At 33.2% G+C, this 16,193-nt stretch overlaps 1 protein-coding gene across 1 annotated transcript in view; it reads right to left on the bottom strand.

Annotated features, from left to right (window-relative positions):
* ANTXR2 (ANTXR cell adhesion molecule 2) overlaps nt 1–16,193 on the bottom strand; it is a 137,015-nt gene that overhangs the window by 97,162 nt on the left and 23,660 nt on the right. The window contains exons 8-9 of the mRNA XM_016156173.2: nt 1,907–1,967; nt 48–146 (exon numbers count right to left, since the gene is read on the bottom strand). Of these exons, the coding sequence (XP_016011659.1) occupies nt 48–146; nt 1,907–1,967 (160 nt within the window). The remainder of the gene's footprint in view (nt 1–47; nt 147–1,906; nt 1,968–16,193) is intronic.

The raw sequence follows: 16,193 nt of genomic DNA, 5'->3' as shown, positions 1-16,193 counted from the left end.
ACTTGCTGTGCAGATATTAAAGCAACATTGAGATTATGGGGACCTACTTTTTGTGTATGTTTCATTTACTGTATAAGTACAGAGAACACTGTCATGCCGGCTGCCCAAGTTGAATCCTCTTCCATTCAAAACAATTTGAAATTCCTCTACAAGTAAAAGGAAAAATAAACATTTTAATCACTGCTTCACACACACAAAAAAACATAACTTGAAAGTATCAAAGTACACAGAAGGAATTTCTTCAAACTATTCAGCCAACTAATAATAAAGAAGACAGGGCTCTATTTCAAACTTTACTTGGGTCTTCGACTCTTTAGGGAAATACAGTGAAGCTATCACTCACTGCCACATAGAAAAGCATTTCATTTTTTAAACAGAGTGTTTTCCAATAGAGACCAAGATATTAGAATTGAAGCATTAAGTCATTCCCAGACAGATATAATACAAACTTTCCCAAATTCTGTCCTTAGGAAAATATCATCAAAAAAGAATCCTCTTTGTTTTTCTCTACTTTCAGGAACTGAAGTATGGGAATGTAAAGAAAATTAATTATTTCTGTGTTTGGTTCTTAGAACAGTCATGTGTTATGTTTAATCTATCACACTCCATAGAGTTTGTTACCAGTTTCTTCGCATTACCAAGCCCAGTTTCCTTTTCTGTTATACAAATTTGTGACTCATCAGAGGTAACCTATTTTGGACTACTAACAATCTATAGCCAGTCACTAAAGAAAGTAGATTTAATTTATTGCACTCTCTTATAATAGGAGCAGTCACTGAATGTTAGAAAGTAAAATAATATTTCAGAAGAAAAGTTAACGGATCAAATATCTTGATTGGCAAAGAAATATTTGCTGCTTAGCTGCAAGATGGTATATAAATGGTTTTAACAGTGATTAATTCTCTCAAACACCTATCTAACATAATCTAATACATATGTAGTATTTAACTATGAAAAAAATACTGCCATGCCACTCTCCATTGTGTGTTATAAAAGAAATTTTACTTGTAATTTAAAATAAAAACATGTAAAACAAAATATGACTTGGTAAAAAGAACATGAGATTTAGGGTCAGACAGACAAGGGTTTAACTGAACAATTACTAATAGCAAATACTGAACCTGTCTCTGCCTCAGTTTCTCCCTCACTGGATCAGGGATTATAGAACTATTGGGATGTTGAAATTTACTATTTCTCTTAGACATCTCAGTAATCATTAATTCAGGAAATTTAAGATGCAGAACTTAATACCATGTCCTGCATTTGGGAGGCTCTATGGTAAATTATACATTTCCTCCCTTACCAGACCTAATATTTTTCCTTTGCTAAGCAAAGTCAGGTTAAAATGAATTCTAGGTCAGACTAGAAAAAGAAATAGAACAGGCCAAAGACAATCATACTCTCTTTGAGTAAGAATGACTTTAAGGTGCTAAAACATGAGTCATTTCTTAGCACTAGGTGATGAAGCCACCTGCTTCCTTCCTGCTATCCAGCCATAAGTCACTTCCTTATGCGCCCTGAGCTAGTGGATACTGTACTTTGGCCAGACCATCAAAGCATGGAACTCAAAGTTTACAGATACATGATTGTTTGTATAATCAGATAAAAGAAAAAATTTCATTTTTTTTACTTGTCATAGGAAAGGTCTCAAACATGAACTAAATATACAGAAGATTCTAAAAGCCTGTCACACAATATGTTCATTATTTAAAATAACACTCCAATCTTAAAAATTTAAATTTAAAATAGAAATATTTCAAGGAATTATTTAAAAATTCTTACAGAAAAAGATGCCAAAAAAGTTAATTTTGCTATTCTCTTTCCAACATGAGTTTCAAATCATATATTTTAACTACAAAAAAAAATACATTTTCTTACATGGTATTTTTAAATTCTAACCACTTACCCCCCACACAGACACTTGAGGGCTGCAATTCCAAGATTTCAGTGCATGACTGAGCTAGTATCTAAAAAGGAAATAAAGAAGACCAAGATATAAAAGCTAGTTATGTTATATGAAGTGAATTATAAAGTTATTAATAACCTCGAAGTCCTTCCCTTAATTTCAATAGATGGCAGAGAAAATCTATTTACCGTTACATATACAGCTACCAAGCTCTTAGCAAATTTCTGTGTTGTCTTTCAGTATAAACTTTAAGAGTATATTCTATAGGAATCTTTATTTGACTGAATACAGATAGCACAGATAAAGTGGGTGTTGCCTCAAAGTCCAGTCTTGGATACAAAAACATAACTAACATTTCCTGATAGCCATAAAGTCAATGCAGACTTTCCCCATCAAGGAAAAATATAATAGCAAATGAGACCTCCTATTTTAATTACTCTACCTTAATATGTTTTGTAGTAAGAAGTTCAAAATAATATCAATAAATAAAAACTTCTTTCCTCAACTCTGTCAGTTCTATTTGATTTCTCAGCCTCGATTCCCATGGATACTAATACCCCTTATATGTATCAGACATTAAACTTGCAAAACACAGTCTCCTTGTATGAGCCAAATATTATTCTCAAAAACACAGACTCTGTACTCTTGCATTCCCAGAGCATAGAAACAGAATGGCTCTTTTTAGCTTATTCTGAGAAACAGAAACCACCATACAAGGCACAAGGCTACAAGTGAAAAACAACAATGATGAAATAAGCTGTTCTTAATGGACGCAACAAGCCCATCTTTATTTTTGGAACTGCTCTGTGCTACATTATCAAAATCAGACAAATTCCAGATGATCTTCGAACAACATTCCTTTCTTGACAGAAGCTGAAAACAGATGATGTTCAGTGGTTTCTAGCATCTCCTGCTCATAACTAGAAGAGGAAGGAAGGACTATAGCAGGAAATAATGCTTTTAATGCTTTCTTTAACAACAATGGAAATATAAATTATCCGACTCTAAAACTCAGCTGGGTCAAATCAGGCAATTTTTGTTGCTGAATATGCATCTCAGAATAGGGGCACTTGTTCTACTTTTTTACATCGTTTACCAGTGAATCCACTTTTCACATAGTGATTGAAGTTTTAGTGATTAGGAAACAAATATGGTAAAAATTGTATCTAAGAAGTTTTGCATAAGGTCTATTTAAATGCAGAAATGACCAAAGAGATTCCATAGGCACCCAAAAACCTTTCAGTACCCATATACTTTCTTTGAGTCTGCCGTTATATCTCTTATAATCAACACTCACTCCTCTGAGGGGTGAATACCATTGTTTAATTAATAATTGTTTAATTAAGAATTAAAGGCTATTATGAAAAGTTAACGTGCCCTCTTGGAGAGAAAGTATTTCAAATCACTAACATCTTTAAATATTTCGACATAATTCCGATAACAAACAAATAGAATAGAAAAGTTCTACTAAAGGAATACGGAGCTAAAAAGGTTCCAACCAACAAAAAATGGGACAGTGGGGCATTACAGCTTTAGCTTTGGCTGATCTGAAATAAAAGTGAGTACAGTGAGCTACCAAAATGGAAGGTCAAAGGAAAACACAAAGCCCCCAAATTTATTTTGTTTGCTAGAAGTACTGTAGAAATTTCTTTTAAAACAGATCCTATTAAGGAGACAACATCATTAAGTTTGCAATCTATTTATTAGTTTTTAGCCACACCTCTGTTAGCATCACTGAAAAATGTTTCAAACATCAAGGAAAAGTATGAGATAGATTTGATTTCTGTTTGGAAAAAGAAATCATTTTTTTAATTCCTTAGAATAAGATAAATCGAGAAATTACCAAGAGACTTTTCAAAGGCCATGTCAATGAATATGCATCCCAGAATGACCTATGTGAATTTCTGAAATGTTGGTTTTCTCTCTTATACCGGTATTGACCATAATTAAGTCAGATCTCATAATATTTAAGACAAATGTGTGTATGCTGACTTCCTCTTTTAATTTGTTGTAATCCATCAAAACATTTTTTAAATGATAGTTCCAATGGCAAGATCAAACGAACAATTTTCATTATGGATCTTTCCTTAAGATGAGCGAATAAATACCTTCAAGGACTATGGATAGTAAGACCCTGTTAATCCCCTGTAAGGTATTATGGTTTTAAAGAAAAAGTTTAGGAACATTTAGTAATTTATGTTGCACTCAAGTCTTGAGATTTGAAAAATCAATTTACATTAAGCAAAGATTAAGAATAGCTAAAAGTTGGTTATATTTTGCAATAACTTGTATAATAGACATTTATACATAAGAATACAGTTACATTTGCTCATATTTGTACTTAACTATTTTAACAAAAAGAGTTTCATAGAATTAAATTATTGAATTAAAAAGTGGCTCAGGTAACACACATTCATTGAAAGCCAAGCAGTTTAGACCATGAGTCATAACACTGGCATCACCACTTGATGTAATGCAGTTGAATTACCCACAGACCATTACTTGCCTTTCTCTAAAGTTTATTTTCATTTTTTAAATTTCTTTGGACCATATATCCTATTATTTGAGTGGATGAATCACCTCCTCTATTAGAAAACAATCTTTGTATACAGAAATGGGATCATATCATACTGTACAACTCTTTCAGGACTCACACATTGTTTTGTGCATGCAGTACAACCAACAAATGCTTAGGGAGCACAGACTAGATGCATGAATTAATGAGAATTTTAAGAATGCCTATCTAGTAAGCAAAACAACAATCATATCAGGACCAGACAAGGCAGAACAAAGCTGATTTACAGAAAAAAAAAAAAAGCGCCTACTCAATAAATTGTGAATGCAGGAAATCTAGAAACTCATAATTTGAAACAAAGTTCACCAAAACCATTTCCAAAGGAAAATAAACAGGGAGAAGCGAATGTTGTCAAGAGAGACAAGAAAGAAGAATGTGTAAGAATTTTTAGGAAATAACATTTTTTCTAACCGGTTTTTTCATCTATAGTTTATCATATTACTCGATTAACATAAACTAAAAGTCAAAATAACTTAATGTTTGTATGCAAGAAGTTTACATTATTAAATTTTAAAAGTCTTGTAAATACAAAATAGTTCATAATCTATTCTCACTAATTTCACAAGTTCAAATGTACGAGATATCAAAATGGGTCTATTACAGTAAAATTATCATCGCTAAATGACAACTGACAGAGAGGGACAAATATTTTCAACACTCTAGATAATTTTTAGCAAATTAAATGCTGTTATTAATTGATTAAACATTGGATAAGGCGTCTCAGCTATGATAACTGATGCCCTTCCTGTACAACAGAGGATCCTGCAAGGATGTTTATTCAAATACGTGCCACCATCTGTCTTCATTACATCTCAATAGAAACAGAAAATAGTTTCCACTAAAGGTCAGTCTTAGTTGACATCAGAGAGAGCTAATAGCACCACAGACCAATTGAAAGACAAGCCAGGGCACTTTAAGTCATGCACACACTAGGTGTAAAATAGCATCATTTGAGATTTTGAAATAGATAGATAGTAGATAGATGGATGGATGGATAGATGATAGATAGATAGATAGATAGATAGATAGATAGATAGATAGATAAACGGATGGATATATACATACATACATACATACGTACATACATACATACATATAAATTGGCAAAGAATTTGATGTTCACTACGAAAAAAGTACATACTACTGAAGCATCTGTTCACTCAAAAGCATCAGTCCATTCAAAAGTGATATTAGTATTAAGAAATATTTAAAATGCAAATAATATGTACATGACCAAATCCCTACTTTTAAATCTTCAAATATTAATATGGATGACAAGCCAAATTTTCTAAATTTAGTATAAATGTCAGTAGTCAAAAATTCAAATGAATTTCTAACAATGATAATAAAAATTATCATTTCTTGAGCACTTATTATATTCCGGGAAAGGAACTGAGTACTTTCTCTGAATTTCTTCAGTTAATCCTCTCGAGTTTTATGAGTATACACTATTTTTATCCTCATAGAAGAGATGAGGAAACTGGGGTTTACCAAGATGTTTAAAAGTTGTCTTAGAACAACTAATTTTTAAATAGCAGAGCCAAATCTCCCCAGATTTGATTGAGTCCAAAGCCCATTCTTCTAATCAATGCACTCTACTAGCCCCCATGCTTTTGACCACCTAATCATTATAAAACCTAATATTTAATAAACTAGTGAAATTTATTTGCCTGTTTTGCCTGGACTCCTTGTATACTATCAAGCATAATCTAAAATCTGGCTTTTTTCTTATCTTAAAAAGAATGTCACTAAGATTTGACTTTTATTTGTTGGGAACTTTATAGGTTTGTTTTAAAATTCTCAATACCACTGACTTCGAACAAATTAAAATTTTAGATCATCTTACAAATTAATAGGATGCTCAAATGTGTAGTGCCTGCTATTTATTTTTTTCTCTATCGTCCTATTTTATTACAGCTTTCTATCTCAAAGTTGTTTCATACAGTTAAAACATTTATATGTTTACTTCTCAGCATCACCCAGAACCTAAAAGACAAAAGAGGCCATACTAAAACAACATGCTATCAGAGGTCCTAACTGTTGTCTGGGGACACAGAAACCACTTGGAAAACTGAAATCAAGCTGTGTTTAGAAAGATTAATTTGGTATTTAACCTTAGAACACATTTTTTCTTAAAAGCAATGACATCGATGGCATTTAGGCTTCAAAGTTCAAAAACTCAAACTTCCCTGAGTCCTGGGAACAGAAAGGACGGAAATTCAGAATAAGAAACAAAAGTTTGGGGGTTTTTGCTTGGTTCTTCTCTATTTTTTCTGGATGTGAAACTGCCTTTAGGCGACTTTTTGAGAGAGAATAGGTTAGTCTTTGTCCCTCCCCAACTCTTTGTGACACATAGACACTCCATTTCTAAATACAATCACTATCCAGGTTTCACTACCTCCTAAAATATTCCATTTCAATATAGCTATTTGCATTTCATGAACTCATTCATACTAATGTGTGAGTGTGAACTGATGATCCTTAAAACAACCTAGATAGGGTTTTATCTAGAAAAAATCAAGAGGACTTTTTTTAGCCATAAAAATCCATGGAAATACATGAAAATTCAGGCAGCATAACCATTAGTAAAACAAGAAATGAAAGCAGCATGAGGGAAAATGTTTTCTAAAATGGGATGCTGACATTGGAAAACAAGGTCTACCTACAGGTGTGCTTGAAGGAGGCCTATTCTCTGTTGTTATTTTTCTTAGTTTCTTTCCCTCCTATATTTGTGAACCACAGGATCTTTAAACCTTGTAACCTACAGTTGCACCCACAGGGCACAGGTCGGGTAGGAGATAAAGGTATGAACTTCCAAGAAAGAGAGGTCTAGACAGAGTAGCTGTTGGCATACACAAGACTAACTGCAAAACTTGTATTTATAACTCTGTAAAAATTTATAATCGAAAAGAAGTTAAAATACAGAGAATTCTAAATTCTGATACTTTGTGTAAAAATTCTACATTCTAGCATGTTGTCCCAAACTGTGAATAAAATGCATAAATATTTTATATATTTAATTTCTATAATAAGTCACTGTCTTCATTATCAAAACTTTCTGTCCTCCTTAAAATGTATTTATCTTGAATGCTTCCTGTAAAACGTGTGATTAAAAGTCTGCCATATATTAACATAAGAAAGTTAAAATCCAAATATTTCCCATCTTCCAAGTTGTTTGGGATACAATTTCAGGTGGAAGAATAGCATTCACTCTCACAAATTTTAATTGCTTATTTTCTGTTTCTTCTAACTAATCGTATACAATTTTAATACATTATTTGTACAATTTAGATAATCAGAACATTCTCAATAGTTTAGTGAATGCTGTAAATACTAATTTCATGGAATTTCTTCATTTGGCAAAAGGAGGATAAGAATAAGATAAGATTGTTTATGCCTCCCTCTGGGTTAATTTTTGGTTAGCAGTAAGACCAGGTGCAGCTTTAGGAGTCAGCTGCCTCCTGGCCTCTCCGAGATTACAATTGTTTGGCAGGAGATAAAAGTAGACTCCCTGTGCTGTCCCTTCTCTGAAGCCCAATTTGGAATTACAGAATGGTGTTTCACTCTGGACACTCCAGGCATGTTCAAAACTAATTTGGATTGAGTCTACACCTAGAGTCCTGTGGTCACATTACAGTATTTCACTGTAGGTCCAATTTGCATGCAAAGTAACAAGAGGCAGACATGCCCTCTGAAGTCAGAATTAGCAAGGTTTGGGGGGGAGGGACCATAGCTCAATCAGAGATGCAACTTTTCCAAGAACCCCATTGGTTATAAAGCAATTTCTTATCTTACTTGTCTGTAGAATCACAGTCAGATCTTTATAATTACTGAATAATAACCAAGTAGAGCGACAGTATTATCAAGGAACCATCTATAGCAGAAATAACCAGATAGCATCAAAAGATATGTTTTGTGAGAATCTTGACTTGATTTTCTTAGAGATTTTAAGATACATATGAAACTATATTTTGGTTGAGATCTAAGTTTCTAGGCATATTTATATAATGGGCACGTTTAATAACAAATGCAGGACAAGTAAGAAGTAGTGAATGCATGTTACAGCCTGAAAAAATGTATATAACGGATATAGCTATGAACTTTTTCTTCTGGCATTTAAGATAAAACAGGATTAATTAGTGGAGAGCTGTAGTTGGGATATATCCAAGATAAAATTTAACATGGAATTAGTTAAGATGAAGTGATGAAGTCAAAATATGCTTTAGGAAACTCCTATTCATAAGAAAAAAAATTCATGGGACAGATGTTAACCAAAGTTACTAGTACCACTTTGCAACATATACAAATACCAAATCATGATGGGGTACACCTGAAACTAACAGATTTTATGTCAATGATAACTCATTGAAATTTCTGTTGAAATTGGCCTTATGATTTGAAGATCAAGCATCCTGCTATATATTAAAAAAATACTTCCTACAACTAATATAAGACAAGACCAATTTTAAAATTTATATATTCTCCAATTTCTAAATGAGAATAGGAAGGATACTATATTTTGAAAATATGATGGGGCCCATTCCACAAGAAACTTGGAAAATACTTTTTTTAAAAAAAATAAAATACCACACATTCAAAACTGATCTAAGAAAGTATATAGTACAATATGTTATAAATAGAAGCTACCCAATTAATGTTCATAGAATTAATTGAAAAGTAAATGTAGAACTTTCAAATAAAAGCCATGAGCATTTTGACTATGAGACAAATAAATGGAGTCTGTAACAATAAACATTTAGCATCTAAAAAAATACAGAGCTTAATAAGCAGCTACTTGAATTAATCAAATCCCATCTTCAGTTACACACAATGAAAGAAAAACTTACTTAGATTGTTCAAATTTTGATGATGGCAGGCATAAGTGTTTATGCCAGATGCAGAGAAATTTTTTAAAGAAAAAGAAACAAAAACAGCACAAAGAGAAATATAAATTTAAGATATGTATCTTAAATTTAAAAAGGAGGGTCTACAAAAAATTTGAAAACATTTATCTATAAAGATATATGCAACCTGATGTTCACAGTAGCATTATTCAAAATGACCAATTCATGGAAACAACTGAAGTGTCCTTCAATAGATGACTGAATAAAGAAGATGTAATATATATAAACAATGGAATATTACTCAGCCATAAAAAAAGTTGAAATACCGCCATTCGTGACAACATGGATCTTGAGATTATCATGCTAAGTGAAATAAGTCAGACAGAAAAAGTTGAGAACCATTTGATTTCACTTTTATGAGGGATATAAAACTGAAAGCAAAAACCGAACAAGACAGAGACTCATAGACACGGACAACAGTTTAGTGGTAACCAGAGGGAGAGGGCGGAATAGGGAGAGGTAAAAGGTAAAGGGGGTCAAATGTATGGTGACAAGAAAATGTAACTTTGGGTGGTAAACATACAATACAATATACATATGACGTATTACTGAATATAATTATAAATTATCTATATAATTTTATTAACCAATATCACCCCAATATATTTAATTTTAAAAGGGGAGGCTAATTCTAAATAGGATATATGGAAAGAAAAAAAAGGATATTAAATCTCATTGAATAATTTTTTTGTAGTATCATATTTAAGGTCAATTCTAAATAATAAGAATTTTTCCCCTCAAAATAGATTATTTCCTTATACTTAAATTCAATATGATACCCAAACATCTCTAACATTTTTAAAACTTTGTTAAAAATTCAACATATTTATCATGGCAATAATTTTCTAACACTGACTTTGGGTACATAATAACACCTATAACAGAATATTACAGATAATTTACCAGCACCCTGGGTGTGTCCTTAACAAGTAGAAATTGCTTATTACCATGACATATAGCATGTCAGAAAATATCAGTATGGATAATAATAAGATCTAAAAAGCAAATATTTTTTTCTGGTTCAATCCAAATATATAAGATTCTAAGTTTAAATCTCATAAGGAAAAAAAAAAAAAAAAAAAAACACTGAACAGCACTAGCTCTAAAGTCCCCAACAAAATGAAGCTATAGTAATTAGCCATGCGTGTGATAGAATAAGCAGCTAAAACAATTGGAAAATGTTTCTCACAATCTTTTCTTGTTTGCCTTTTACCTTTCCATAAACAGATATGTAATTTTTATTTTCTCTCTGGCTACCAAACATCCTACCAAATATATTTTCCTCTAAGTGTAGTAATGCTCCAATGAAAAACAATTATAATTTGTCATCACGTGTTTGAGTTGAGTTCATTTTTAAAAACTGCTTGGAGCTTCACAACACCAGTTGCTCAATACAGCATGTTCTGCACCGAACCATTTCTACATATGGATTCTCCCTTCTTTTGCAAGTAAGTGAGTAGTACAAGCACGAGTGACAAATTTCTAAACAAACTTTTACTCTAAGAAATCTAGGAAAGAAGGTAAGTTGTAATCATTGCCTTTTACTATTCTCAGCTCCAAACGTAGCAGATGCATAGTTCTGATTATATATCAGTGAAATTTTGCTCATATCGTAAACTGTGAAACAAAAACCCAAAAGACATTTAAGTTCCTCTACCTCTCACAATTGGAATTTTTAATTTTATAATCAAACATATATGACTAAAAATTGTGAGCTTGGAAAATCAAGGGTACTACTACATCCATTTTTGTCATCCAACACTCAGAAAAATATCTTGAACACAGTAAGATATTCAATAAATGCTTCTGAATAAATTAAGAATTACAATGTTTGGGAGAAATAAGATATAAGTGAGAAATCATGCATTTACCAATTATAATTTACACTGATGACACATTTACTCATAAATCTCAATCATTTTATCCTCTTTTTCAATGTCTTTCTACTCAGTTACATTTTCTTTCGATAACAGGTGAGCCTCTAAAGATCATCTCCTTTTGTATCCCAATGGATTAATATTAATAAATAAACATTTGGCACTAATTTTGGCTATGTAATCCAAGGTCACCAGTTTTGTTTTCTCACAAAATCTCACAAAGCTCTAGTTATTTATTCGAAAATAAATAAATACTTTATTTCCTTAAACTACGATCCCAAGAAAATAAAGAAAAGAATGTTAGTATTAAGAAAAATTACAATGCAGATGCAAATAGAACATTGGATAATGGATGTCAAGATAAGATAATAAAATTTCACTAAATAAAATAAATAAGTAAATTGAATTTTTTATTTGTATTTTTGAGTTCGCTGAAATTTAGAAGAGAATGTCTTATTAGAATATATGTCAAGAATATTTTAAATGTATTTGAATATATGTTATTGTAATAGCTATTAATTTTTTTCTACCCAGAATACTTTTTCATCCTTACATGTCTATAAACAGTGTTTCCTTTTCTATTGGGGAAACTGTTTTCCACTCCATGTGGTCCTAGTGAGACTATGGATCAAGATGTCTTCTCCCTCACCACCTTGCTCCCAAACCCTTATCATGGAAATGGACACGTTACTCAAGCTGGTCTAAATAATGCTTGCAACATACTTAGTACAGGAATGAGCACTTGACCCAACTGAGTCAATCAGAGTCTTTATCTGTGACCAAACATACTGATGCCCAGAGATAATAGCTCTCTCTTTTTAACGGGTTTGCTGAGGACCATGTAGGTCTGAAACCTTTGGCAATTGCCTTCATCTGACACTGTTCTAAATGAAAGAACGAGGCATATAGAACCGTAGGTGAAATTTACAAAGAGAGAAGACTCTAAGAATATGGATTGATTCCCTGAATCCAACTGCACCTGAGGCAATTTCCTCCTCTGGACCACCCAGTCATACAAGTCAATAACTTTCTTTTTTTTTTTTTTCTTTAAGCTAGCATGAACTTGGTTTTTGTCATTTGTAACCAAAAGTGTTAATACAGTGGAATATAAATAAGAGGATGAAACCTAAGTTACATGGAATCAGAAGTCAATTCAAAATAAAGTATTTTTCTGGCCAAAAAAAAAAAAAAAGAGTTAATATTTCAATGCTTACATACACATGTTATATAAATGCAAAAATATTTTTAGGGATCATGGATTTTATTTATTTATTCATTGATAAATTAGAATTAAGCAATGACTGCTTACCCAATGCCATATTAGGCACTAGGCATAAAAAGGAGAAGGGGGGAAATAGAGTTTTAACTTTCCTACCATTAATATGAAAGATGTCATAATGAGACTTTTCATCTACATTCAGTACTAAAGATAAACAGAAGCCCAGAAGAATCTGATTTATAGTGAGCCTCACACTATGGCCAGTCCTTTTTAAAAGGATTCCTAGAAACTGATTTCCAATTTTGAGTAAGTCCTACTACAGTTTGTTTTTTCCCCTGTGAATATATCTTTATAGTTAGCTCAGGTTTCAGGTTTTTCAGCAAACCATAATTTTATAAAGAGAGATTGCTATAACTAAGAAGTCAATATTCATAGCAGAACCTGATAAAATCACTTAAGCTAAGGTCTTATCAGAATGTCTATTAGGTACCCTCTTCTATGGAAATTTTTTGCCTGTGGAGAAAATGATTTTGCAATGTCTTTTCATTCCACTAAACATGGTTTAGACACCTTTCTCGGATACTTTTCAAAACAACAATAGTCATTACTGAGAAAAATGATTTGGCTCCAAAGGTCAAATGAAGCTTATATTTCTAGCACTAGGAATGAAGTTACTTTTCGAAATGTATATTGCACCTTTATCTCTTTATAAAGAATCTGTTATAGCTTTATTTAAATTTCCTGCACGTATGAGTGATCGCTCCCTTCCCATTTATGCTCCTGCTCTTCCCATTAGGTACTAAGGAACTCTGGCGTTTGCCGCTGCCATCACCTAGGGTTCAGTGTTCTTAGTTCTTTTGGATCAGGGTTACTTATAAAACCAGCTTCACAACTGCTTCATCTCTCTTTTTTTAATATTTTCTGAGGTGTTCTATCAGAAAAAAAATTTGTTGAAAAATTGCAGAGAAAAACATCCCATGGTCTTGTTTTTAGAAAAAAAGAGGAGGGTCACCACAGAGCATTTTGATTCTTATTATTTCCATGTTATTCACCAATCCTGGTTTTTAAATTTTGTTAATGTTTTCTTCTACAGCACTGCGTTATGAAACACTGAACCAGAAACCATGCGGCATTCACACGTCACTCTGACCTATACTAGTGTGAGTAAAATTTTATTTTCAAATTAAAGTCCTACACTCACTTTTCCAAGAAACCAAAAATAATTGTTAAACCCTCTAAAACAGCAAAGATAACCTGAAATGGAAAATAGAAAAATTGCATCCTTATGTTTGTGTGCAATGGGAGGGGAGAAAACAAGGGGAAGAATGCTAACTGAAACTGCAGTTTTCTGATGTGGACCTTTCACTGGACCTCCTATTCCCTGAAGGGTAGCTCCCACCAAGATTTCTTCCTAGGCCCAATTCAACCTCCCTTTGCTCTTCTGCCCAATTCTACCTTGTCCTCTAACACTTGAGACCCCTCTGGGAAAACAACTTACACTCTCAAAGCTTCTAGCTATTCATAGACAGGGTCAGAATGCCCAAGTTACATTTGACCCAACTCTCTGTCCTTTTTATCATATATCTAGTGAGCTCTCAGGTTCTATTAACTTTTTAAAGCTTCATAAATTTACCTTTTCATTTCCAGTTTCACTGTAATCACAATAATAACAGCAGAAACGAATAGTTGCCAGCTAACTTGCCAGGGCCTGTAGAGCCTGACTCAGCAAAATGATTTTACACCTAGAGGTTCAACCCCACCCAGTCCCCGACATGATTCTTAACAGGGTAGAGAGTTTATTTATTCATCATTTCCCTCAAGGCCTTTGGCCTAGTTTTATTGTAAAAGACCTAGAATCCCCTATCCTGAAATAAACCAGGGGGGACCATGGTCCACAGGGGATGCCACTAGCCCCCTAACAACCAGGTTCTACTCTGAATCACTAATTGGGCTCCTCCACAAGAATGTGGCTCTTTAACAAATGCAGACTCCTGAAACTCTGCTAGCTTTTTGTCTTGGGAATACCAAATCTCTCTTCCTAGTTGTGGACTGTGTCCTAGTCCGATGGCCTGAGGATCTGGAACAATGGCACAGACAGATACTTAACTTTGGGTAGCTCTACCATTTAGAAATCCTTTTAATTAGGACTCACTTGCTAGATCTGATTCTCTCACTTCCATACCCTTTTAGACCTAAGTCATTGATCTTTTTGGCCATCTCTCTCAGTGGACTGCCCTGCAGAAGGATCAATAACCCCATACTACACTGTCCTAGCTTCCTGCCATTCCTAGCTTCCTACCAAATATTTTAAAGCCCAGCCCTTCTGAGTTAGATCATTCTTAATCATTATCTCATTTAATTCACAAAACAACTCAATGAAATGAATGCTGATATCCCTATTGACTAATGAGAATTTTAAAATCAAATTACATTATAGGATATCCACAATGTCACATGGCCAGGCAGAGGCAGAGTAGGAACTCACACTCGAGTCTTCCTAGTCCCAATCTTACACTGTCTCTGTGACATTAGGCTTCTTTTCACCATGTCTCACAAAGGCTACTTCAAGAGATTTACGACACACTTTTCCATCTTCCAAATCAGCCTAAACATTACCAATAGAACATTCACTGCTAACATATAAATCTCATTTTATGAATTAATCTGCTATGGTTCTCCAATTATTTATGAAATAAGTGCTAATTCCCCATCCAAACATTTAAGGGTCTCCATAATCTAGATCCAACCCACCTGGCAACGTTTACCCTCCATATCCCTTCATAATCTAAGCCAAGCCGCATTCCCTCCTCTGCCTCAGCCACTCAGCCCCGGCTGTTCCTAAAGTTCTGTGTTCTCTTTTTTCTAATGAAATCTACTCTAATTGTCAGAGTGCAGTTCAAATTCCACCACAAAAAGTCTTCCATGCCTTCACAGAACCAAACTTATCCCACCCTCCTGTCAACTTTAGCCATATCGGCATTTTAACACAGATTGCATTACAGAATTTCTTTGTATCACATACGGTGACTAACTGAAATCCCCCTCCTCCAAATTCCCACACTTATAAATTTTTCAGGGGACCACCATATTCCAAACCTCAAATTATCATTATTTTCAAGCTCCTTTAAAGGAGAGAATTTGTCTTACTTAAGTATGTGTCCCCTGGTCCAACCCTAATACAGTGCCCTAAGCATACTAAGAGCGCAATAAATGAGTAAAGAGAAGAATAAATTAGATAATGGTAAAAGTAGGGTGAAAACGAGGAAAAGTTTTTCACCAATACCTACTCGAGATAATAATAAATTTTAAATCTTCATAAGTACTAATTAAGATAGGAAATTAAATCAATATTCCAAAAAATATCATATATGTTTGCCAGGATAAAAATTAGAAATCTAAAAATTTTCAAATAGAGCATTAAAATGATTGTCTAAATCAATTTAATTTTACAAAGGTATTAAATTGTTAACATGCAAATATAACAAAGGCCATTTTTAGTCCTCTGCTTTGGAAGTTATAAAAGACAGAACTACTAGTATTTCTTTTTTTTAAAATTGCAATAAAGAAAGGCTCCAAAATGAAACTCTTATCCTTGCTGATAAGAAGTTGATTTTAGACAAACAATTGAAACCGAGGTTCCTAATGACTTTAATTAAATTTAGCTTTAAATCTTAGCTCTAGAAATCAGCGCTCGCGCTCGTGCGCGCTCTCT

Source organism: Rousettus aegyptiacus, unplaced genomic scaffold (genome assembly GCF_014176215.1).
Source record: "Rousettus aegyptiacus isolate mRouAeg1 unplaced genomic scaffold, mRouAeg1.p scaffold_m13_p_10, whole genome shotgun sequence".
In the NCBI taxonomy this organism is placed as follows: domain Eukaryota; kingdom Metazoa; phylum Chordata; class Mammalia; order Chiroptera; family Pteropodidae; genus Rousettus; species Rousettus aegyptiacus.
The sequence above is the reverse complement of the archived record's forward strand: the minus strand, read 5'-3'. Positions and strand labels throughout refer to the sequence as shown.